This window comes from Chelonia mydas, chromosome 1 (assembly GCF_015237465.2).
Source record: "Chelonia mydas isolate rCheMyd1 chromosome 1, rCheMyd1.pri.v2, whole genome shotgun sequence".
Classification (NCBI taxonomy): Eukaryota; Metazoa; Chordata; order Testudines; family Cheloniidae; genus Chelonia; species Chelonia mydas.
The window spans coordinates 14,537,314-14,562,657 of record NC_057849.1 but is presented as its reverse complement, the minus strand read 5'-3'; the positions used below and the strand labels follow the sequence as shown (position 1 = coordinate 14,562,657).

General features: G+C 50.1%; 1 protein-coding gene across 1 annotated transcript in view; it reads right to left on the bottom strand.

Moving 5' to 3' along the window:
* MOGAT2 (monoacylglycerol O-acyltransferase 2) overlaps positions 1-24,302 on the bottom strand; it is a 46,677-nt gene extending 22,375 nt beyond the window's left edge. Inside the window, exons 1-2 of the mRNA XM_007061411.4 lie at positions 23,930-24,302; positions 12,344-12,522 (exon numbers count right to left, since the gene is read on the bottom strand). Of these exons, the coding sequence (XP_007061473.1) occupies positions 12,344-12,522; positions 23,930-24,023 (273 nt within the window). The 5' untranslated portion in view covers positions 24,024-24,302. The remainder of the gene's footprint in view (positions 1-12,343; positions 12,523-23,929) is intronic.
* Between the last annotated feature and the right edge of the window lie 1,042 nt (positions 24,303-25,344).

Sequence of the window (25,344 nt, the reverse complement as noted above, 5' to 3'; positions counted from 1 at the left end):
CTGGAGTGATACGGCGATGCTCTGCCCCTAAATTAGGGCAGATTTCAAATGGCCTAGAGAGATTGGGGCCTATGCCAGTGACATAGAAAGAGCTAAGAGAGAGATGACTTTGCGCCACTTGACTTTGTGTAACCCCATACTCCCTTCTTTCTTCTCCTACCAATAAATGAAAAACGAAGTGACTGGCCAAGGCTGTTAGAAATTTAAAAGTTCATGGTTAATTTCACGGGCAACTGTATAAATTGCCTCAATTACGAATAATGCCGCCCTTTTATACAGCTCATGACGAAGGGTCCTCGCTGACGTAAAGAATTCCTGGGTGCGTTTGTTTTCAATCAAAGTAGTTTGTGCATCGGTCAGAGCCTGAAAAATCCAGCAGTGCCTCAGGACCACAGTTCTGTTAAGTAACCCCAGTCATGGTTTCTGCATAACCAATGGAATGAGCAAGATGCAGGCCGGAAAGTCCTGAATGGCAGCTTTACAGCATTACACTGTGCTATCTGAAGACACATGGGCTAGATTTTGCTCACAGTTACACCAGTGACAATCCAGCGTGACGCCACTTACAGTGGTGGCCTTTCAAAGTTTGCCAATTGCCTTAGATAAGTAGATTCCATTAGATAACCTCAGTATTTGCAGTACTCGAGATATTTCCTCTTGTAAGTAGCGGGAAATAGAAAGGGATGCTGTATATACTGAGGTAAACTTTTCTATCTGTCCCGAGTACTAGAGTGGGGTTACTCTGTGGTACCTGATACCAGAACCGGAAGACAAGAATTTAACGAGTGGATTTGCTCTTCATACAGTAGCTGATTACAAAAGAGCCCATGCTTCCTGTGGTTTGCATCAGTTCTGCTCTGGTTCTGACAGGGTTTCCATTTTCTCCCCTTGTTTTCTGGGCTTAACGACTAGTTCTTGTAAAATTGTGTCAGGATGAAACCAGGTAGCAGTCAATTTGGAGGTGGGTTTTGTTTGTTTGTTTACAAGAAATTGCTGTATGAGGGCAAGGTTCAGGCTGGTAGGCCTCAAGACTGAGCCCTGGGACGTTCTGGCTTCTGCACTTTGACAGGGCCTTTCCCCACAAGATCTCAAAGCATTAATTTTGCAAGGCAGGTAAGCATTATCACCCCTGCATTTACAGAGGGGTTGCAGAACAAGAGGTGAAGTGACATGTGGCTTCCCAGCAAGCCAGTGCCAGAGCTGGGTATAGAACCCAGGGCTCCTGACATCTAGTCTCTCACTGAAACCCCCAGACAACAGCGCTTCCTGATAGATGGCCCGCAGCGTGAGTGGGGCAGATGCATGGGGGATGCAAGTGGATGTGTGTGGAAGGGAAGGGACTGTGTGAAGGGACAGGAGAGGAACACTGAGTGGGGGATGGCCAGTGGTAATTAGCAAGTGCCCATTGAACCCACTGGTTCATTAGCAAAGAGTGAAGCCGAATGCAGGTTAAGCTGAACAAGTGGAAGTTTATTAAACCCTGTGCCCTGCTCTAGTCTGTCCATCTGGCTGAGGTGCTTCCAGACCTGTTCCCCTGGTCCTAACAGCCCTTCTGGGGAGCGTGTGCCCTGACTCCAGTTCCCCTAGTCCTGATCATGATACACGCATCAGGGCCTCGCCCAGTTCCTCAGTGGCCCATTGCTGCAACCTCCCTCATTCAAAACCTGCCAGCCCCACCCCCTACAGACTGTTGCAACTGCACATAAAGGGTCTGGGTTGCCGTGCAAGAGTTTTCTGTGCACCCTGCTGAATTTCAGGTTTATTTTTCTCTGCTTCCTTCTCTCCCCACTCTAAGAAGTTCTCCTAAACTCACCAGGACGGGCATCCGGCCTGCTGACCTGTTCACAGGGGCCTGGCAGCCCTCGCTTACAGAATTGTCCCTGTTTTTTTAAAAAAGTCACACCATGGTAACTCTGCTAGCATGATACCAGCAGCGGGGAGCTCTGACAGTGATAGATCTGCGACAAGCCCATGTTCACATGCCTGAAGCTTGCAATGGCAAAACTGCACAGCCAATTAGTTACCTGCAGGCAAGTAGCTGCATATGATGAGTTAATTTCACTCAGACTCCAAGAAAATGGATGCACAAACCAGCCCTCCCCTCCTTTCTCCTGCAGCAACGGTGCTCCGAGATCAGAGCTCAGCTTTAGGGGACATTTAAAATAGCTTCCTAAAATAACAGAGGTCAGAGCAAATCGGCAGCTCTTTTTCACCTTCTTACCCACAGAAACGGAAGGTTTGCCATGTCAGGTTTGCTGCTGGGATAGGGGAGGATTAGAAGCCATGTTTAATCCTCCAGGAGCAACTGATCCTTTCGTGTTAAATGAACTGATCGTACACAAACACTGCAGCGTGAGCTGCTTTTCTGGGGCTCAACTGAGGAGCAAAGACCAGATCCATTTGTTTTAGTAAATTAGATTGGTAATGCTCAAGCTTGCTAGCTATGTGGGTATCCATCACCTAGCCAACCGCACGGCAATAATACTCAGCCCTTATGCCGTATGGTGCGGACCCTCCAGAGTTTGCAGAGCTCTTTGCAGAGCAAAGGAAGGCTCAGTCTCCCTGCACCGTATCGATGGAGGGACAGAGAGACCTGCGAAGGCTAGGCAGCAAGTCAATGGCAGGTGCGGAAATAGCAGCCAGCTCTCCTGAAGTCAAGGCTCAGACCCTCTCTTGATCTGCCTTGCCCCCACTAGATGTTGCAAGTAAAGAAGCCCGTTGTACCGTGGTGTAACGTTACTGCTCTACAATACCATGAAGCACCGGAACACTTTCCTTCCAAGCCCTGCCCGGCGGAATGGTTCCGGCTGCCTTCGCTCCCAGAGCCCAGTGGTTCTCTTTCGATATTTGTGTGTTGTTCAGGTTGTCTTCTCTTTGACACGCAACACCTTGTGTTTCTAAAGAGACCCCTCCCTGGGCCCAGGCCAACACTTTCAGCAGTGACTAGTGATCGATTTCAGATGCCTTAAACAGGAGCCTGATTTCCAAATGCTCCATGCTTTGTGAAACCTTTACATAGAGAAACCACGCGTCACTCCTCATAATCTTGGCCTCAGGCTCTGCAAAAACCTGCCTGTATCACTTGGAGTCTGCGCTCCCCTCCCTTTGCTTGTCTCGCCTGCCTGCTATCAGACTGTGAGCTCTTTGGGGCAGGGGACTCTCGCTTAATATTTTCATGCCCATTGCCCAGCAAAATGAGGCCCCAGTCAGGGGCTCCCATCGTATAAATAATAAAAGCCTTTCGTTCCAGTTCTGAGTCTTCCTGTGACCTGGGCGAGTCTCCGGGCCTTTAGGCCTTGGTTATCTCCATCAGGATAATAACACTGCCCTGCTTCAAGCGGGAGTCATGATCCATGCCAAAGGGCTTTCAAGCCATAAGGCCTTAATTGTTGTTTTTCCTATTGACAGCAGAGTGCTAAGTGTCTGTGTGACTGAGTAGCATGGCCCTGAAGCATGGTTGTATGGAGCAGGAAGGTTTTGGGGGAGTCCACTGTTTTCCCAGCTCTTCCTCTGCTCAGCAGAGTGAGCTGTATTGCATGGGCTTTGTTGCTTTGCAGCACCACCCAGTGGCGGTCTAGAGAACAGCAGCATTGCCTTGGAGGAGACTCTGATTCTGATCTCTCATTCACTGGTGTAAATCAGTGACTGATCTCCTCAGTCCAGGGCAGTTACACCTGTGTGAATGTAACTGCGGTGCGTGGCCTTCTGGTCTTGCAGTTACTACTGCAATGGAGTGACGTCTGGAGGAGAGCAGGGGCTTAAGGTGGAAAATGGTAGCTCAGACAACGTGGAAACCCCATTGGGCCCATGGGGTAAGTACTAGCTCAGAGTCCGTGCTTGCATGCAGAAGAGGGAAGGGCTCCTTTGTCATACTCCCTGATTTGGTGCAGGTACAAGGGCTGCCTGAACTTTGACATTGGGGTCCTCATGAAGCAATACAAGGACGTGTGGGAGCTGGCTGTCTTCAGGCGCCTGTGGGTTGATCTGCTGGAAGGCACCCTTGGGGAGGTATCAGGAAGGCTTCCAGCAGAGGGGAAGTGAGATCTCCTTGTGGGAGGTCAGGATTCTTCCTCGGGGTGTGTCCTACTCTGCCCTGCTGCTGCTGGAATTCCTCCCTGGCATCCCCCTGGTACACTCCACGTACCAGACAGCCAGTCTCTCCACACTGCTGGTTTCTGACCCGACCCTCCTGTTTGGGGTGGGACACAGTGTGCCCCATTTCAGCCAATCTCCAGCCCCCACTCCCAGCAGGAAATCTGGATCCAGGAGAGGCCCCTAAAAGGTGAGAGTTGGGGGGGAGGGGGGCTGATGCCATGAAGTGGCTGAGTCCCTCATCCACATGTGAGTGGGGAGTTCCAGCCACGGATCTCAGGGGGACGATCCAGGCCTCATTGCTGGCACAGACAGAAAACAGTGCCCCAAATGATTGTGGAAACAGAAGCTTGCACCCAGTTTGCCCTGGTGTAAATGCAGTGTTGCCAACTCTCCTGGGATATGTGGTGCTTTTATTAAAGCCCCAGGGATCCTGTCATTAGGTGACAGGTTTCAGAGCGGTAGCCGTGTTAGTCTGTATCAGCAAAAAGAATGAGAAGTACTTGTGGTGCCTTAGAGACTAACAAATTTATTTGGTCATAAGCTTTTGTGGGCTACAGCCCACTTCATCAGATGCATGCAGTGGAAAATACAGTAGGAAGATAGATATATGTACACAGAGAACATGAAACAATGGGTGTTGCCATGCACACTATAAGGAGAGTGATCAATTAAGGTTTAGTGTGCATGGTAACACCCATTGTTTCATGTTCTCTCTGTATATATATCTCTCTTCCTAATGTATTTTCCACTGCATGCATCCGATGAAGTGGGTTTTAGCCCACGAAAGCTTATGCTCAAATAAATTTGTTAGTCTCTAAGGTGCCAAAGGTACTTCTGTCTGATGCTTGCTGACTGTGTGTCAACAGGTGAGGCAGAAATCAAATGCAGCAAGCCTAACCCATCTTAGCACAGTGTGTGTCCCACTCTCTAATCGTTGCTGGCTTACTAGAGGATAACAGCCTATTGCTGCTACCAGCTAATGGAGTTAGCCCCTTAGCTCAAGTGGTAGAGGACTGTGCAGAAGGTCTTGGGTTCAAATTCAGCTGATGACCTGTACAGCAAGTCATGATGCTTTGGAATTCTATGGCATCTTCCAGATTAGTTAATTTAACCATTACAAACCCTTAGTGTGGGAAGTAGTTACCTCCATGTAGAGATGGGTAACTTGTGCCACAGTGCCTTACAGAAAAATCCTGTAGAACTTAATAGGCTTTTTTAAGCCATGTAATAGGATTTAATATAACTGTGTCTCTCTGCTGTAGGATTCTATAGGATAGTGTCACAGAGTGAGCTGGCCCTTAAAGAGGGGTTCAAGGTCAAGCACTGTTCCTGTTCCTGATTCAGCTCAGAGCCAAGGCATTCTGGGACTTGTAGTTCAGAGGGACTATGGGAGTTTTAGTCTGGGCAGTGATGCATCCTTGGAAAAGGGGGCAGGGATATATAAGAGCTGTCTTTTAAATTGGGGCGAGACATTAGTCAAAGAAGAGACAAGATTTATTTTGGGATCTCCTACCTGAAGGGAGTGGGACTGACTGCTGAATTTCTCTATGCAAGGAGCCTGGGAAGAGGCCTAAGTAGACAGTCAAAGGGGCTCTGGAAGATGGGTGGTGTCTTGCTCTAGAAAACTAGAGAGACCTGGAGTGAATGGGAGCTCCTTGTGGTTCTCCACCAAAAGGCTGTGGACCAAAGTCCAGTGTCAAAGCACTCCTAAAATGGGAGTGGTGCGCCCCTGCACTGGGCTTGGATTCTTACTTATTTTGGAAGAGGAATTGTTGGGCTTGGCTGGAGCGCTAACCTTCCCAGCCTCGAAAGGGAAACTGAAGTAGCAGCTGTGTTATAGCGAAGAAAAGGTAAGTTGCTGCTACAGCGCTGTCTTAAAAACACTTTATAGACAAGTTAGCATGTCCTGTTGTCTATAAGGATTGAGAGATCCAATTTCTGTGGAACTCCATTGGTGATTCCTGTTAAACTCTGGGCCGTATGTACACTAACCATACTTACAGGATGGTGGCCTCCTTCCTAGAAGCAATAACTCCAAAAAAAAGATTTGGGGAGGGAAGAGGGGGGAGAGAAAGGGGTTATGGTAGATGATAAGGTGAACATGAGCTCCCAGTGCGATGCTGTGGCCAAAAGGGCTAATGTGATCCTTGGCGGTATACATAGGGAATCTCATGTAGGAATAGGGAGGTTATATTACTTCTGTGTTGGCACTGATGAGACCCTCTACTGGAATGCCGTGCTCCATTCTGGTGTCTGTAGTTCATGACGGATGTTTCAAAATTGGAGAGGGCTCAGAGAAGGAGCGTGAAAACGATGACAGGGTTGGAAAACGTGCCTTGGACTTAAGGAGCTCACTGTATGAGCTCAGGAAAGCGAAGGGTAAAGGGTGACTTGAGCAGTCTGTACGTATCTATGTGTGGGGAATGGAAATTTGATAATACAGGATTCTTCCATCAGCAGAGAAAGGCATAACACGGTCCAGTGGCTGGACAGGGGCGGACTAGAAAGAAGCTGCAGTGTTTTTAGCAGTGAATGTGACTGACCATCGGAACAGGTGGCCAAGGGCTGGTGTGGAATCTCTAGCAGTGACAATTTTTAAATCAAGATTGGATGGGTTCTAAAAGATCTGTTCTGGATGCTTTCCTAGGGAAGTTCTCAGACCTGTGTTAGACAGGTGGGCAGAGCAGATGATCCCTGTGGTCCCTTCTGGCTTTATAATTTATGAATCTGTATATTCAACAGGAGTTAAGCTTTTCTGTTTGTTGAACTCCACAGGATATTTTCCTCTTCCTCCCACAGGGATCACCAGCCAATCCCTCCCCCTGCATCCGGACCAGGGACCCCTCAGGGCCATCTAAAGGTAGGGGCGGGAAAGGAAGATTTGGAGACTGAACAGGCTGGCTACTTCCTGAGTGCCCCCTCATGGCCAGGGTAGCACTGCAAGCTCTGCCTCAGTTTCCCCTCTTCATAGCCCCTTTAAAACATCACACACTCACTTAGCTTCAGCAACACCCCTCCCCATGGGTGGATTTATTAACCTGACAAACCATTCAGAATAAAAGTTCTCAAGTCCCTGCTCCCTGTCTTCCTGCTGGGGGGGTCTCCCTCACCTTCCCTGCCTGGAGCCTCTTCCCTGAAAACTTAGTCTTGCCTGCTGGCTCCCAGCAGCCAGTGACACTGCTTGTTGCTCCCTGAGAATCCCCCTCTCTGCAGCTCCCTGCTGTTCTTCATAGGTAGGGTTACCAGATAGAAACTGTGAAAAAACATGACAGAGGGTTGGGGGTAACAGGCGCCAATATAAGAAAAAGTCCCAAATAATGGAACTGTCCCTTTAAAAACGGGACAGATGGTCACCCTAGAGAGAAGCAGTTCCACCATACCCAGCTGGTTCTACTCATTAAACACGACACCCCAGCCTGTGTGTGGTAGGAAGGGCTGGCTAACTCCAGGCTTCTGGCCTGTAAAGAGGCACGCCACCCTGTTCCAGGGACTTGCTCTTAGATGGTGGGAGAGAACTTGGAACTCTTGGGGGCCGGACCAAATGCCTGCTGAAACCAATGGAAAGACTCTTGTTGATTTCAGTGGGCCCTTGGTGAGGGCAGGTGGCTTGCCAGGAGGGAGGAAGGGGACTTGCAAATCTAGTAGCTGTGTGAATGTGCTGACCCAGACTTGCCCTTGGTATGACTCTGACTTCAGTGAGACAAGTCTCCCTTCTGTCCCTGTTTGTGGAAGGCATTGGACCTTGAGCCCAGAAGTGATGCAAATATTTCATTGCCCTTTACTGGGAATTCTTGCATTCCAAATCAAACTCTGATACTGACTCCTTATGTGACTGTAAAGTGACTCAGCTCCTCAGTGCCTCAGTCTCCCCACTTGGTGATGGATAATTGCCTATTACATGGGGGTCTTGTGAGATTCAATCAGCTACTGTCTGTACAGCATTTTAACAACAGCATTTATGTAGCCGTGCTCAAGTATTATTGTTGACAATATTAATCCTTCCCAGACCAGAGCTCTGCAGCAGTGACTGTTCCTTGTCCACAGCATAAATATCTCTCTTGCAGCCTCTGCTCCTTCCTTATCACAGAGGGATCCCTAACATCTACAGTGCCACTGGGCACTCAGATTCAAAGGCATTGTTAGTTTTGATCACTGCACCCAGGGGAAATGTAAAGTACAATGGGCATCAGGAGAGCAATTTCAGAAAGGCTTAAAATGTTATGTCTTAAAGATTAGTATGGCTGCTGTAGTCCAGCAGGATGCAGGGGAGATCCAGTAGCCCTTTGCAATGGGGACTCTTAGAAACTCTCTGGTCTAGTGTTTAGAGCCAGATGCGGCTCTGCTGGAATGGGGCTCAAGGAGACTGGCTGCTCTCCAAAGCAGAGATTGTCTTTTTATTCTTGTTTATACCAGACCTAGCACAATGGGGCCCTGATCCCTGACTAGGGCCCCTAGATATTACTGAAGTGCAAATAATAAGTAGTTCTCTTACCACTTTAGTCGTGTTGATAGGACTTAACGAGGAGTGGAGGTTGGTCTGTTAAAGAATTGCTGGGAAAAATGATACAAGCTCACAGGAAAGTGTCCAGTAGTTAGGGCAGGGGACTGTAAATTGAGACTTGAAGAACTTATTTTTGGATCTACTTCTGGCTCTCTGATGACTACAGGTTAGTCCCACTGTACTTCATTATCCCCATTTCACAGATAGGCAAGAACTGCAGATTTCCTATCGCATTGTGCTCTGAAGGCTTCATACAGCCTTGTAAAATTGTCACTTTGAAGCAGCCCAGGCCACCCATCCCCCCCCCCCATTGCTGTCATGATGATGGTAATGAAAAAACAAATGAGATTTCACTCCCCTACAAAATATTACTCAACCCTGACACATGGGCAAATAACACTCTGCAAAGCTGGCTGGCTTAATTAACTAATGTACACGAATGACAAGTGCCGGCACCTAGCCGAGCAACAGTGGGGCATCTGGAAGGAAGCAACCATTAAAATAAGGGGTGGTGGAGTAGGGGGAGGGGAGAATTGGGGGACTCCATCCCCTGGAAAATGCTGGAATGCCAGATGGTGTCCTGCATTCTGGAATATTTTAAAAACACTGAAAAAAACCAAATGTGCCTACAAACCCATAAAGTGCCTCTCTGGCGCCCACGTGCAAGTCTGGACGAGGGGCAGGTTGGTAGGGTAGCCGGCTGTATTCTGTTGCTGTAGGAATAGCAAGGCCCCCGAACCCCAAACACCTGCACGTATTTGCCATCAGCTGCCTGCAGACTCATTCTAAGGCTGCTCAGAGGAAAATGAGCGGTACTGGCTGGGATCTGTCGTCTTCATGGGCTGCACCTCCTTAAGGATGCACTGACTCGGGAAAGTATGGACTGTGCTCTAAACCTGTGCTAAAGTGCTTTGCTGAGTTGAGGCCTAAAAGATGAGGGTGGCCACAAGCTGCATCTTGTAACTCCAGGACTGCACGGATTATTTAAAGACAGACGTCCCAAATGAAGCAGGTGTAACACAAGCATCCACCTTTTTCCCCCACTGGCTCCAAATCAAAACCCACCAGTGAGTTCTGGCCAAACAGAGACTCTGGGTTGTCTTCTGCCCACCCCTAATCTCTGCACCGATTTATTCTTATTACTTGCAGCGCTGCACTTCCCTTTCACTTCCCTCACAGGAAGCAGCAGCAGCGGTTTGCGTATCCTTGGCACTTCAGAAGTGCACTAAATATATGCTCTTGCAGAGAAATATTCCCGGTAGACCCAAAGCAGGGCTGCTCACCATTGCTGTCAGAGGGGTGCGGTATCTGAATGCCAGTAACCAAGGTCCATGTATGACAGGCTCATGTATAGCAGAACACACTTCCACCATTGTTGCCCTAGGGTATTCCCAGTTCCTTTAATAACTCAGGGTATCTTTCATTCAAAGACACTGGAGATCAAGTTTTGCTTCCCCCATGAAGCCTTAGAAGGATGGCAGCCCCACTACACCCATTCTGTACCTTCCCAATATCCCTGCCCTGAAGGCTTCTCTGCTGGTCCCACCCATCTTCTCTGCTGACCATCTCTCCCTGCGCCCCCTTCATCCACTCCCAACTCTGTGCTGCCTTTCATGCCACCCTATTCACAACAACCACAAAATGCTAGGTATCTAACCAGCTGAACATGAGCTCCCAGTGTGACTCTGTGGCCAACAAAGGCCAATGCAATCCTTGGATGTATAACCAGGGGAATCGCAAGTTAGGGAGGTCATAAGGGCACTGGGAATCCTGTGTCCAGTTCTGGTGTCCACAGTTCAAGAAGGATGTTGATAAATGGGAGAGGGTTCAGAGAAGGGCCACAAGAACGATTAAAGGATTGCAAACCTTATCTTTATAGTGATTCATTTATCAAAGAGAAGGTTAAGGGGTGACTTGATCAGCCTGTAAATACCTAAAGGGGGAACAAAAACTTGGCGGGAGAGGGCTCTTCAGTCTAGCAGACAAAGGTGTAACGAGATCCAGTGGCTGGAAGCTGATGCTAGACAACCTCCGACTAGAAATAAGGGGCAGTTTTTGAACAGTGAAGGTCGTTAACCACTGGAACAGCTTGCCAAGGGTTGTGGCGGATTCTCCGTCACTGGCAACGTTTTTTAAAATTCAATATTGGATGTCTTTCTAAAAGGTAGATTCTAATTCAGGGAAGTCCTTTGGCCAGGAGATCCGATTCGATGATCACACTGGTCCCTTTTGGCCTTGGAATCTATGGAAAACACCTTCCCGGTTAATGTTTGCCCCATGGCCCTCCCTCTCTGAGCTCCTGACAGCCCATCTGTTTGAAGTGTTCTGCCTGTAGGATCCTCACCGGGTCAACCTTCTCTATTGTACTTAGCAGTAGTATCTGTCTGCCTCCCAGGCTAACAGGCTGGCATGGCAAGGCCTGTAGTAGTGGACTTCTGGAGGCTCTGGCTTTGGTTCTTGGGAGCATTGATTGGGGGTTTTGTCAGCTTCTCCCCTGCACCCAAGCAGCTCTCGAAGAGGCAGGTCTTGTGACCTGACCTAAAGATGCTCAGACTCCAGCCTAGTTTGGTCTCACTCGATGGCAGGATCCCTGACTCTCCGTAATACGTTGCTTTGTTTACAGGCGCCAACTTTCCTTGGCGCCAGTGGGTGCTCACGCTTCCCCTGGCCCAGCCCTGACTCCGCCCCCTCCCTGCCCCTATTGGACCCCTCCCCAAATCCCTGTTCCGGCCCCTCCTCTTCCCCGAGCACGCCGCATTCCTCTTCTTCCCCCCTTCCTCCCAGCGCTTGCTGCGCAAAACAGCTGTTTCGCAGCACAAGCGCTGGGAGGGAGCAGGGAGAAGCAGGACTCGGCGGCACACTCAGGGGTGGAGACGGAGGGGAGGCGGAGGTGAGCTGGGGCGGGGGGGCAGGGCGGGGAGCTGCCGGTGGGTGCAGAGCACCCACTAATTTTTCCCCATGGGTGCTCCAGCCCCGGATCACCCACAGAGTCAGCGCCTATGGCTTTGTACTGCACAGCTTATGCCTGGAAACTGCAAGCACTTTGAAGCCAGCCCTCTCATGGGTTCTGCACATGCGCATTGTGTCATGTGTACTCAGGGTGCTGTATAGCCAACAGTAAAACAAAGCGCCAGTTAGGATTTAAAATGTACACCCGGCCCTGCAGCTGGGGGCTACAGTCTCGACTTCAAGCCAGTTAATTTCCAGCCAGCTACTTGTCTGTAAATTGCTCTAAGAACAGGACCTAGGAGCCAGGAACTCTTGAGTTCAAGTCCAATCTCAGCTCCTGACTGGCTGTGTAACTTCACTTAGCGTCCCTGGTTCTTCAGCTTCCTTAAAAGTGCTCAGATACCACAGAGGGTGCAGGACAAGAATCTAAACACACATGGATGGAAAATGGGGAGACTATTTCCCTACCTCCCAAGGTGTACTGAAACTGAAGAGGTAGGCATCTAAAGCCAGATTTATTTAGGTCTGTGGGTCTGAAAATGCTGGCTAAACAACTATTACAAGGTCAAGCACCAGGTCTCCTACCCTCTGCCCTAATCTCTAGCCCACCCTTCCCTCCAGGCGGTGAAAGACAAAGCAGTAAAATCTAGTGCTGACTTATTAGGTCCAGTGCTAGGATCCCTTGGCCCCTCTTCAGGGCTGTAAGAGCCTGATCTAATGCCCATGGAACAAAATGGGAGTTCCTTCCCATAAACTTCAATGGGAACTGGATTAGACCCTACCTTTGGTTGCACTTACAGTGGCGGGGAAATAGTCCCTCATGTATCTCCAGATGACGCTGTTCCTGATGCAGTGAATTCGTCGCCCACCTTTGCTTGGCTTGTCCCAGTCCAGAAGCCACCATGTTGCATACAGGACGCTGACCAGCCACAAACGAGTGAAGAAGAGGCCGATGAAGAGAGCTATGCAGCACTGTGCTGAGATAAAAACAGGGCAGTCAATGGGCAAACCAGGCTCGGCTGGGGTCAAGAGGTGAAAGAACTTACTCAGAAATATCATGGCTTCCAAGGCAGTTGCACCTCTGACTGCCATTGTTGCCTTCTTGAGGACACCTCAGGCAGATCTCCTGCCTCTACCCATCACATTTTGCAGGGCAGAGTTCTGGGATTCCTTCCCTGTAGACTAGGGATTTAGCTGCTATCCACTGTGATCCCATTAGAAGGCCTGACTTTATGGCAGCACCTGCAATTCTGGTAGGGCCAATGACAGAGTTCACCAGTGACTTGCCAGCATTGGTAAGGCAAGATACTACTTATTCAGAACAAAAGCATTACAGAAAGAACATACCTTAAAAACAAAAAACCGCCTGTCTGCATGCTCACTAGACAATACCCATCTGCCACATGGAGCCCCTGGTAGGTTTCAATGTCCTCACTTCTCAGGTCGTTGCTTGCTAGGCTTCGCCAACCAGGTCAAACCAGTCTATGCAATTTTCCCCAGGCAGGGAGGGTTCTCCAGCCTGGTTTCCAGACTAAGGATTTGTATTAATTTCTCTGCCCCCCAAGTGACTTTTACTTCATGCAGGAATCTCTTACAACTCCCCCATGGAGTTAGAATACAACCCCTAGCCCACAGAGATACGTACATTTATGAAGTTGATATAATAGCCTTTGAATATTCCATGTGTCCCTAACAGCTGCCACGCCCCTACAATCTGTCTGCATGTGGAAGGGGGCTGCCCTTAATAAAGCTGACTGCCACCTCCCTCATGACACTGAACATGAAGACAAGCCCACAGGCCACATGGTTGCCAACCATCTGGGGGGTGGGCAGGACACAGGGACTGTGAGGATCAGGGGAGAGGCTCTGAAAGGTGCATAGAGAGAGTGAGGGGGATCAGGAGGCAGATTTAAGGGGTGCAGGGGCATACTGGGGGCAGGAGGGAGGGGAGTGGAAGGGGGGTTGCAGAGGACTGGGAGGGAGGGGTGGCAAGGGGAGTGGAAGGGGGAGTTTGAGAGGAGGGGGGAGGGGAGTGGAAGTGGTAGTGGTGAGGGGACTGGGAAGGGGGGGTTGGAGAGGGAGGGTGGTGAGGGGAGTGGGAAGGGGGGTTAGAGAGGAGGGGTGCTGAGGTGAGTGGGAAGGGGGGTTGAGAGGAGTGGGAAGGGGAGTGGAAGGGTGGGCTCCAAAGGAGGGGGAGGGAGGCGCGGGGAGTGGAAGGGGGGCTCAGAGGAGGAGTGGGCAAGGGGAGTGGATGGGGGGGTTCGAGAGGAGTGGGTGAGGGGAGTGGATGGGGGTTCGAGAGGAGGGGGAGAGAGGAGAGGGTGGGGGAGTGGAAGGGGGGGTTCGAGAGGAGGGGGACTGAGGAGAAGGTGAGGGGAGTGGAAGCGGGGGTTTGAGAGGAGGGGGAGAGAGGAGTGGGTAAGGGGAGTGGATGGGGGGTTCGAGAGGAGTGGGTGAGGGGAGTGGATGGGGGGTCGAGAGGAGGGGGAGAGAGGAGTGGGTGAGGGGAGTGGAATGGGGGGTTTGAGAGGAGTGGGTGAGGGGAGTGGAAGGGGGGTTCGAGAGGAGAGGGAGTGAGGAGTGGGTGAGGGGAGTGGATGGGGGTTCGAGAGGAGGGGGAGAGAGGAGTGGGTGAGGGGAGTGGAAGGGGGGGTTTGAGAGGAGGGGGAGTGAGGAGAGGGTGAGGGGAGTGGAAGCGGGGGTTTGAGAGGAGGGGGAGAGAGGAGTGGGTGAGGGGAGTGGATGGGGGGTTCGAGAGGAGTGGGTGAGGGGAGTGGATGGGGGTTCGAGAGGAGGGGGAGAGAGGAGTGGGTGAGGGGAGTGGAAGGGGGGGTTCGAGAGGAGGGGGAGAGAGGAGTGGGTGAGGGGAGTGGATGGGGGTTCGAGAGGAGGGGGAGAGAGGAGTGGGTGAGGGGAGTGGAAGGGGGGGTTCCAGAGGAGGAGGAGTGAGGAGTGGGTGAGGGGAGTGGATGGGGGTTCGAGAGGAGGGGGAGTGAGGAGACGGTGGGGGAGTGGAAGGGGGGGTTCCAGAGGAGGGGGAGTGAGGAGTGGGTGAGGGGAGTGGAAGGGGGTGTTCCAGAGGAGGGGGAGTGAGGAGTGGGTGAGGGGAGTGGATGGGGGTTCGAGAGGAGGGGGAGAGAGGAGTGGGTGAGGTGAGTGGAAGGGGGGGTTCCAGAGGAGGGGGAGTGAGGAGTGGGTGAGGGGAGTGGATGGGGGTTCGAGAGGAGGGGGACTGAGGAGAGGGTGGGGGAGTGGAAGGGGGGGTTCGAGAGGAGGGGGAGTGAGGAGTGGGTGAGGGGAGTGGAAGGGGGGGTTCGAGAGGAGGGGGAGTGAGGAGTGGGTGAGGGGAGTGGATGGGGGTTCGAGAGGAGGGGGAGAGAGGAGTGGGTGAGGGGAGTGGAAGGGGGAGGGTTCGAGAGGAGGGGGAGTGAGGAGTGGGTGAGGGGAGTGGAAGGGGGGTTCGAGAGGAGGGGGAGTGAGGAGTGGGTGAGGGGAGTGGATGGGGGTTCGAGAGGAGGGGGAGAGAGGAGTGGGTGAGGGGAGTGGAAGGGGGGGTTCGAGAGGAGGGGGAGTGAGGAGTGGGTGAGGGGAGTGGAAGGGGGGTTCGAGAGGAGGGGGAGTGAGGAGTGGGTGAGGGGAGTGGATGGGGGTTCGAGAGGAGGGGGAGTGAGGAGTGGGTGAGGGGAGGGGAAGGGGGGGTTCGAGAGGAGGGGGAGAGAGGAGTGGGTGAGGGGAGTGGAAGGGGGGGTTCGAGAGGAGGGGGAGTGAGGAGTGGGTGAGGGGAGTGGAAGGGGGGGTTCGAGAGGAGGGGGAGTGAGGAGTGGGTGAGGGGAGGGGAAGGGGGGGTTCGAGAGGAGGGGGAGAGAGGAGTGGGTGAGGGGAGTGGAAGGGGGGGTTCGAGAGGAGGGGGAGTGAGGAGTGGGTGAGGGGAGTGGAAGGGGGGGTTCGAGAGGAGGGGGGAGAGAGGAGTGGGTGAGGGGAGTGGATGGGGGTTTGAGAGGAGGGGGAGAGAGGAGTGGGTGAGGGGAGTGGATGGGGGTTCGAGAGGAGGGGGAGAGAGGAGTGGGTGAGGGGAGTGGAAGGGGGGGTTCGAGAGGAGGGGGAGAGAGGAGTGGGTGAGGGGAGTGGATGGGGGTTCGAGAGGAGGGGGAGTGAGGAGTGGGTGAGGGGAGTGGAAGGGGGTGTTCCAGAGGAGGGGGAGTGAGGAGTGGGTGAGGGGAGTGGATGGGGGTTCGAGAGGAGGGGGAGAGAGGAGTGGGTGAGGGGAGTGGAAGGGGGGGTTCCAGAGGAGGGGGAGAGAGGAGTGGGTGAGGGGAGTGGATGGGGGTTCGAGAGGAGGGGGAGTGAGGAGTGGGTGAGGGGAGTGGAAGGGGGGGTTCGAGAGGAGGGGGAGTGAGGAGTGGGTGAGGGGAGTGGATGGGGGTTCGAGAGGAGGGGGAGAGAGGAGTGGGTGAGGGGAGTGGATGGGGGTTCGAGAGAGGGGGAGAGAGGAGTGGGTGAGGGGAGTGGAAGGGGGAGGGTTCGAGAGGAGGGGGAGTGAGGAGTGGGTGAGGGGAGTGGAAGTGGGGGTTCCAGAGGACAAGAAGGGAGGACAGTTGTAATGAAACCCTAAACTGTGTTATACTTTTCACCCACCAGGTGGTGCTGAGTGTAAAATACCTTATTTAAGCTCACCTCAGCCAACAGCCATACCTGGCTGCGCATTAAGGGATCTTATGAGGAACACATCTGGTGCGTATAAGCAAGCTCTGTAGCTAGTCTGTATCTGGTACAGAATATGTGACAGCATACCCGGGGGGGAGGGAGCAGGGGGTGGCAGGCTGGAGCCGGGGGGTGTTCAGGGGAAGTCAGGGAGGGAGGTTCTGGACTGGGGGAGGCAGGTTGAAGGCTGGGGTCGGGGGGGAGGGTCTTGGGCAAAAGAGTCGGGGGATGGGGTGGGGCGGCCTGGGAAGTGTAAAAGGCTAAGCCAGTCCCATATTGTCTTTGCTGTGATACTCCATGAATGATACTCATATTAAAAGAACTTTAAATTAATGTCTAACTCATCAGCCCTAAAAAGTAACACATTTATCTGTGAATAATGATGCATTAATTTAGGTCAGTGGTTCTAAACCGATTGACCATCCAGCCCTTCTCTGACCAAAGGAAATACACCAGGAGGGGGGCAAGTCAGACAGTAAGAGGAAAGGGATTTTAGGGGTGAGACAAAACTAAGCAGAGTCTCCATCCAAGCAGCCAGGGAGAGGTGGCACTTTTGTGTGCATTAAAGGTTGATTTTTTTTTTCAACCTGCAATTATCACGCACGCGCCGGCAGAGGAATAGAGGGGGAGTTAAAAAGTCAAAAGACATACACACAAACCCCACAATTTGATGCCAGTCTCATGTCTTTTGATCTCTTGAGGTTGGCAATGCTGACAATTACTGTCACAAGTAATGCTCTGTAGCTATTGGACGCTGACCCTAAGTAATCTACCACCATTATGAGATGGGCTAGGCCCAAAATTTAGTCTTTATTTTGCTTCCGCAAAACTTGATTGGCCCAAGACCTTCTGCACCACTTAATCCCCTGCATTGCCCTCCCAGAAGTGGGCAGGTGCCAATGGCCCTATTGCATGGGCAGTCACCCCTTATGCTGGCTTCCACTGGGCCAGCATGGAGGGGGCTGTTGGGTGGGGAGGGCCTCTGAATCCACATGTGCTGATCAAGTGGCCTTACCCCGCCCACAGCTGCTACAGAGAGTACAGTGGCTATTCTGGGTCATAGGCTGGAGTACCGGTTGTAGCCCACAGGTTGCTTGCTACCTTCGATCCCCTACATGACTGTATCTGGGGGAGGGGTGGGGAAGGAGGGTTGTGTGAGAGTGGAATTTGGGTGTGACTGGGAGGGGGAGTCAATGTGTAAAACCTTTCTAGGATTTTTTTTTAAATCTGAAAACACTTTTTTTTTAAAAAACAACCAACATTGTTCTACACTGTGCAGCCCAAACACAACACTCGCTTTTCCTGCTCTCCTGCAGGAGGACAAACTACCAAGCTGTCGAGCTTCAGAGCAAAGCTCAAGAAGTCAACAGACAATAAAAATAACGTGCTATCATCAGCATATATAAAGTTCTGTCAGAAAATCCAAATTGTGGTCCTGTGCATATCTAGTCATGCGACCAGTCACTGGGCCCAGGCACATAGGTAAGGACTCAGTAAGGGTGTGATTGATAACATAAGAACTCCTTCAAAGTTTATGCTGCTGCAGGCTCCTGTGTACTGGGTAACAGGCTTCCACTGAAATTGTGGTGTATGTGGATGGATCTTATGCCCTGAATACTAGATCTTCACCCTTATAGCAGTCGGCTGGCAGTAATTGCCATCTTGAGTTCATTTCAGATGCATCTTGCTAGAGGAGACACATACAGTGCTCTCTTGACATCACTGTAGCTCGTTCTTGTTTGGTTTTTCTTAACCAGGAGACATCTGCACTGCTCTGCGGTTCTCTTTTTTTGTGTGCACAAAGTGCAGTCGTATCTTCAGGCAAAATGACTGCAAAGCCTTGTAGACACTGACAAACAGCTCTGCAGTTGTAAGCACAGGTGCTACCAATTAAATAAGCTCTAGTGTAGACCTACCATAAGCATTTTAGCAGCGCCATGTTATCTAACTCTGCATAGAGCTGAAATAGGATTATGCAATTTCCTAGAGCAGATGCTGCAGGCTGGAGTGTGTCCATCTAAACTGAATACAATGGCCTCCAGCAGACAAGATGCCTAGGCACACAGAAATGCAGTACACAAAAAAATAAATAGACCAGACCATTGCAGAGCTACAGATGCTCCACAGAATTCAATGGGAATCTCATGTAATAATCCAGGGTAGAATGAGCTAGGACCTTTCAACCTGACAATCATGTTGAAATTAAATATTACAAATGACCTTTCACAACTCAAGGGCATGGACTGCTTATAACACTTTGTGAAAACAGCACCCAAAGCTAAATTAGGCGCTGGGGACAAGATGATGTACAAAAGCCCCATATTGACATTAAATTGGCCATGCTCTTAATACACCTCTGAGCCATGCAAACAAGCCTGCTGCAAAATTGCATAATATCTAATTACCTTTTTATCTTATTGCACACAGCCCAAAGTATGTATTACAAGGAGGCAGTGTTCTTCCTGGCCAGAAGCAGTTGCTGGTCAGTAAAGTTAGATTTATTCTTGCAGTTATGTCTCATGATGATTAATGCCTGTTATTTAGGCTCAGGTGGTTGTCTTTTTTGTTAATAGATTATTTGTGCAGAATAGGTGTTGTACCCCACCGGACTCCACCCTAGCTTACTGGTGCGTGTGCTTGTAAAACATTCTGCACTGAACTCCCGTTTCCCATACAGCAGTTCTGTCCGAGTCTAGAGCCTCGCCCTTAAAGGTGCCCAGGCTGCAGTGCCTGTAACGCCTTTGGGGTAGATCATGCTGCCCATAACAGGGCACTGCCCCAGATGGGGGAAGCGGGGAGCACAGAGGCATAATTCCTCCTGGGGCTCTATTTTTTGCTTGTGTGTGTACACATCATGGAGCCATGACTCTGCCCACTCTGCCCCCCTGAGCATTTAGGTGACAACGCAAAAGGGATCCATATTCTCCCCTTGCCTGTGAGACCAGGTTAGGGTTAGACACAATCTAGCCCTTGGCATTTACTGCTGTGCAGAATTCAAGAGGCCAGGGCTTTCATCCCTGCCCTAGAATCTAAGATCCTGTCGTTAGACATTAGGCTGCCAAGTTATGAGTGTTCTGGCATCAGCCCTGATGCCTAGTGGTTACTGTGTAACACTGCTGTGCTGGATTCCTAGGTGTAATTTCCCTGGTGCTGTCTAGGATGCTGTCCTCCTGGGTCTCACTGCTGAGTGTGTTATCTTAGTGGTTACTGCTCTGCTCTGCCCTGTAGGAGACATGATTATGGTCTTTAGGGCTGGGGTGAGCATCTGCTCCTGCTGCCTAGTGGTTATTCTTTGTAGTGGATTCCCTCAGAATTCAGCTGGTTCCTTTTGAACCTCTTGAAACATCAACAATGGCTTTTTATGGCTTTAAATAACCTATTCGAGGAGTGAAAGCAACAAAGGTGAGAGACTCTTATGTCTATGTCAAAGGAGGGCTCATGTCCCAGAAAAACTAGCTGCCCAGATGCCAACGGATCCTGAAATTTTAGTATCTGTCCATTTAGTCTTTAACTTGAAAGAACGGTGGCTTATGAATGGAGGCTCTTCAGATTCTGAAAGTGACATCGGTGTCCCCTGGGGCTGACTCTCTGGCACTACTGCGTGAACTAAAGGAAGGTCTCTCAGCAGCATAGGGCCTAAGACAACATTTAGTAGCTCTAATCCCATCCAGTAGGGGGTGATGCACCAACACACCAGATGGCACATCCCATACTAATTATCATAAGCTTTTATAAGGTGCCAGATTGAAAAGCCCATTATGAAATATTTGTTCTCCTGGTTGGTGCTTATAGGGTGTACTCAAGTAACCTCCTAACCTTCTCTTTGCTAAACAAAATAGATAGGCTCAAGGAGATCCATCACTATAAGGCACATTTTCTAAGTCTTTAAGCATCTCATGATTCTTCTCTACACCCTCTCCAATTTGTCAACATCCTTTTTGAATTGTGGGCACCAGAATTGACACAGTGTTCCAGCAGCAGTCACACCAGTGCCAAATACAAATACAGTGCCTCTCTATACCTACTCAAGGTTCCCCTGTTTCTGGATCCCAGGATCGCATTAGCTCTTTTGGTTACAGCATCATGGGGGGCTCATGTTCAGCTGATTATCCACCAGGGCCCCCAAATCTTTTTCAGAGTCACTGCTTCCCGGATAGAGTCCCGTATTGTGTAAGTATGGCCTACAGTCTTTGTATCCACTCACATTTAGCTGCATTAAAATGAATGTCTTTTGCTTGTGGCAGTTTACCAACCGATGCAGATCGCTCTGCATCAGTGCCCTGTCCTCTTCATCGTTTACCACTTCCCCCAAGTTTTGCGTCACAGGGTAAGTGCCAGGACGCATTGGGGGGATCCACATGATGCAGATGTCCCTGTGTCCAGGCGCAGAACCACCACTGCCATGGCCCTGGAGCAGAAGCAGGCTGAAAGGGGCAGAGGGGTAAATGAGAATGGAGCTGGGTTCTGCTGATTCTGGAGCCCTGCAAAACTCCAGGCAGATGAGGCACATGCTAGGGCAGCCCTTGAGGCTGTAAGCGTCCGATGGGAGAGGTGCAAACTGTTTTTTCACACGCTCCCCCCACAAGCTTTGTGCCTCCCAAGCTTTTTCTGCTTCTGAAGCAAGCAGGACCTCAATGTTCATCACACACACTCTCTCTCTCTCACGTGCCTCTCTTTCTCTTTTTCCAGGACCCAACCTCAGCCTCGTGGAGATGCAGATCATGTCTGCCTGTTGAAAAAGAAACTGCAGCAGACTCTACCCCCAGAGCTGGCCCAGCCCCTGGGATCTGGCTGTGCCATTCATGTGCTGAGCTATCCAGCACCCCTCTTGAGAAAGAATGGTTCCTCTTACTTCCCAGCTGCCCCATTCTCCTTGCATTGGTTCATTTGCATAACCATAGCAACAGCTACCAGAGGAGGTAAAGCTGAATGGCTGATTTCTGGCTCTCCAGCTAAAGGTCTGTGCAAATGCCTGGCACAGCTTGACTGTACCTTAGAGAGTCCTTATCTCAGGGCCGAACCTTGAACCTTTCTAGGCCAGAGATTAGCAGCCAGGGACCAAACTCTGCTCATTTAGAGCCTGACCTTGTGAGTTTGGGTGGTACTAAGCCTCCTTGGCTGGGGGCACACAGCACCTTACAGGGTAATGTCCTTGTATAGAACTCATCAAAAAATTTCTGGCTGAATATTTTTCCATTGGAAAATGCTGGCTTGTCAAAACTGATGTGTTCCTGCGGAAAGTTCTGATATCAGCAACGTTCTGTTTGGGGGAATGGGAGGGTGTGAAACTGTCGGCATTTCAGCCATGTTGAAAGGTTCCCTTCTGACACTTTTTTGGAACACCTTGGTTTTTTTATGGGGTGCTTGTGTGTGTGTATGTGCATGCACATTTATATATAGAATATGAGCTATGAAGTGACAATCTAAAGAAAACATTTTTGTTTGACCCCCAAACCAACTTTTTTTTCAACTATTTGATTCCCCGCCCTCTTGCCCCCCAGAAATTTCAGTTTGGAACAATAACAAACTTCAGCATTTCTCTCAGAATTGAAACTCTGAGTTTTGACCAGCTCTATCCTTACAACCGTGTGGTCCAGAAGTAACCCCTTGGAAGTCAAGGGAGCTCATTCTGTTCACTTGTCGGGTCTAAACCACCATAACTCTATTGATTTCAGCAGGGTCGCTCTCTATTTACATCAGCGTGAAATAAGAGCAAAACTTGTTCCTGTCACTGATTAGAGAACTCCACTTGTACTTAAAGTGCAACTTGGCTACCAGTGTGCTGTTAAAACCCTCAAATATACCACCTCTTGCAGGGGGAACTTCAAGTGCTTTACAATCATTGAGCTATTTAGCTCAGTTGGAGGAAGGTTGCCCATCATTTTATAAATGGGGGAGAGGAACTTTTCTGAACAAAACCTAGACATACTGGGTCCAGTGGAGCTGTATTCTGTGCAGAACCTGGAGGGGTAAAGGGAACTGTACACCTCCCTTGCATTCCTGGGTTCCCCAGGCTATAACAGACATTAAACCAGCACTTGGCAAATTAGAGCAGGTGCAAGGCAATAGAGCGATTGCCCAGCAGTGCTCTGACATGCACTGAATCACCACACATGCTGGGATGGTGTAGGGCTGGCCCTGTCAGCTCTGCATCACCTAAGCATTCCTCAGAGATGTAGGGGAAAGGGGAAGGATTAATTGTCCAGTTAGGGCGGCTTTAGGGGCTGTTGGTGCGCCTGGTACAATATAAAGGGGCCGATGCTATGGATCACGCAGCATTGAGTCCAAACGTAGCCATGCCAGAGGGTTAACAACAAAACAAAACCTCAGCCTTTGCTTTCCTTGCAGGCCTGGATTCACTGCAAGACCCCAGTTCTCTGCCCAAAGAACCTCTGCTGTGCCTCTTTGTATCCAGGGCACAGTTACATTGCATCTGCCACAATAAGTTAGCCACTTCCTATAGTCACTGAGATACAGAGAGGTTAAATGGCTTGGCCAGTGGGACAGTGGTCCAGTTTATTCCTGATCTTGTGGCTGAACCTAGGGGCCAGATCTTGAACGGGTATAAAGCAACAGAACTACCTTACACCAGCTGAGAATCTGGCCCCACATCTCTTGACTCCCACACCCACGTTCTGTCCGTTGAACAATACTGCCTTAATAGAACGGCAAGTCTCTCCCTCTCGTTTCCATTATTATTTAATTTAATCTGTTAGCTGCACGATAATAGGTTTTCTGAGCTTCTGAACTTTTGAATGAGTTCCTTGCCCAAGCTGGGTTTCCTCGGAAACTGCCTTTTTTTGTTTGTTTGTTTATCTAAACAAAGAACTCTGCTGCTCAGTGCAGGCAGACCAGCTTCTACATCCTTCGGCCATAATGCATTTTTGTAGATGCTCCTATGACTAACTTGAGTCCAGGCATTGTGATCATCAGGGTTGCATTTTTATGAGTAACACCGAGCACGTGTGTAATTAGACAAGCAAAAAGGCAAGCCTAAGGAGGTGAGAGGATAACTAATTTAGAGGCCAGCTCTGAGTAAGAAGTGGGAGAGGGGCTGGGCAGAGTGGCTCAGAGATGCAGACTACACCAAGTCTCTGTTCTTAGCTTGCAGGGTTTTTTTTAAATAAATCCCTAAATAAGGCAAAGCCACAGAAAGGGAGCGCTCAGTAAATCCTGGGACTATGCTGTTTGGGTGGTGATAACAGAAACAAGGCAGAGTGCAGCGGCAAATGCAATTTACAGGCTGCAGGACAGACTTTTCCTGACACACCCATATGTGGGCACAGTATCCAAATTAAGAGCAACGTCATTTGTGTCTGAAGAAAGGACTTAACTTTCCACTCCTCTTCGTTATTATTAAACATATTCTGAGATGTGCTATCCTGCTTTCCTAACCTACAGAATGTTTAGAGTCTGGTAAGGGAGAGATGTGGGGGCGTCCGCAGCTTCTCTCTGCACAAATGTATTGCTGCTCGCGCTGTAAGGAGGCAGCATCGTGCAGTGGCTAGCTGATAGGCGTTGGTGGGCTTGGGCTCTGTTCCCAGCTCTGCCATTGTATTGGTGTGAGAGGTTAATTTCTGTGCCTCTGTTTCCCCATCTGTAATGTGGGTCACAGGCTCTTTCTTCCTCTGTAAGGTGCTGGGATAGCACTTTTCTCTAGAGAGACATTAAAATAAATCTTACCTAGTCCCAGGAAACTGAAGACCCACTGAATTACTGAAGCAGTCTGAAGCCTTCTCTTTAAAGGAATAGAGAGAGGAGCAAATTCAACCTTCATCTTGGACCAACTGTGTGATTCAAAAGGCACAGGACTTTCTTCAAGTGGGAAAAGCAGAGAGCAAAGTCTTTTGCATGTATTTACACCGTCTTACAGTAAAGCAAGTTGTGCAACATACAGTGAGTACAGAGGTTGGTAATCTTGTGATCGGCAAGCCCAACCCATTTCAGGAAGCGTGAGTAGAAGAATGTTCTCTGGGAGTAGACAGGGACTGTAAATCACAGCCCTCAACAGATAAACAAACAAAAACCAAACAGTCACTTAGGGTTTCACAATCTTACTTCCTACTCACCATCCTTGAAATAGGCTCTCTTTAGGACCCTGATCTGACCTTTTATTCATGTGTGTCCCTATTTCCGGGGGTGGGGGAGAGGAGTTTCTTTCCTCCAGCTGCTTGAAGTACTTAGCTGTGCATCTGCTTCTAGGAAGGGACTTGGTCTCTGGAGCATTCACACACACACACACACACACACACACACACACACACAATTGAGACATGGCCACGGAGAGAGACTTTTCTTTCTCCCCATACAACGCTCCATGACAACTGTAAATGAGAATTGTTTTTGGTTTTCTTTTCTCTTATTATAGAAGGGACAAGCACAGGCAGGTCCATTGTTTGCACTGTCAAGGGCTCTTGTATTTGCAGACTGTATGTAGCTGAAGGACCCATGCAAAATTCTCCTCCAGCAGTGCAGCTTTGGAAGCTGGAAATCCAGCTATTTCTTCTTTTAGAGCAAGGCAAATGCAGGGAGACAATATTACAAAATGAGGAAGACACAACAGCTGAGGGTGTTGGTGTCTGCTGGGCAGAGGCGAGAAGCTCTGTTGCTTTGGGGGTGATGAATCTGATTTTAAAAGGTTTACCTTGTAGATAAGGGACTGGATCTTTCATGGCTACTGCAGCTGGAGGGGGAGATTGGTAAGGAGGTTAGCGGAACTACAAAAGACTGCCAGTAGCAAAAATCCCCAACGGCCGGTGCTGGGACACTAGATGGGGAGGCTCTGAGTTACTACAAAGAATTCTTTCCCAGGTGTCTGGGTCCTGGGTCTTGCCCACATGCTCAGGGTCTAACTGATCACCATATTTGGGGTCAGGAAGGAATGTTCCCCAGGGTCAGATTGGCAGAGACCCTGGGGTTTTTTTGCCTTCCTCTGCAGAATGGGGCACGGGCCACTTGCAGGTTTAAACTAGGGTAAAGTGGTGGATTTCTCTGTAACTTGAAGTCTTTAAATCATGATTTGCGGATTTCAGTAACTCAGCCAGAAGTTGTGGGTCTATTACAGGAGTAGATGGGGGAGGTTCTATGCCCTGCAATGT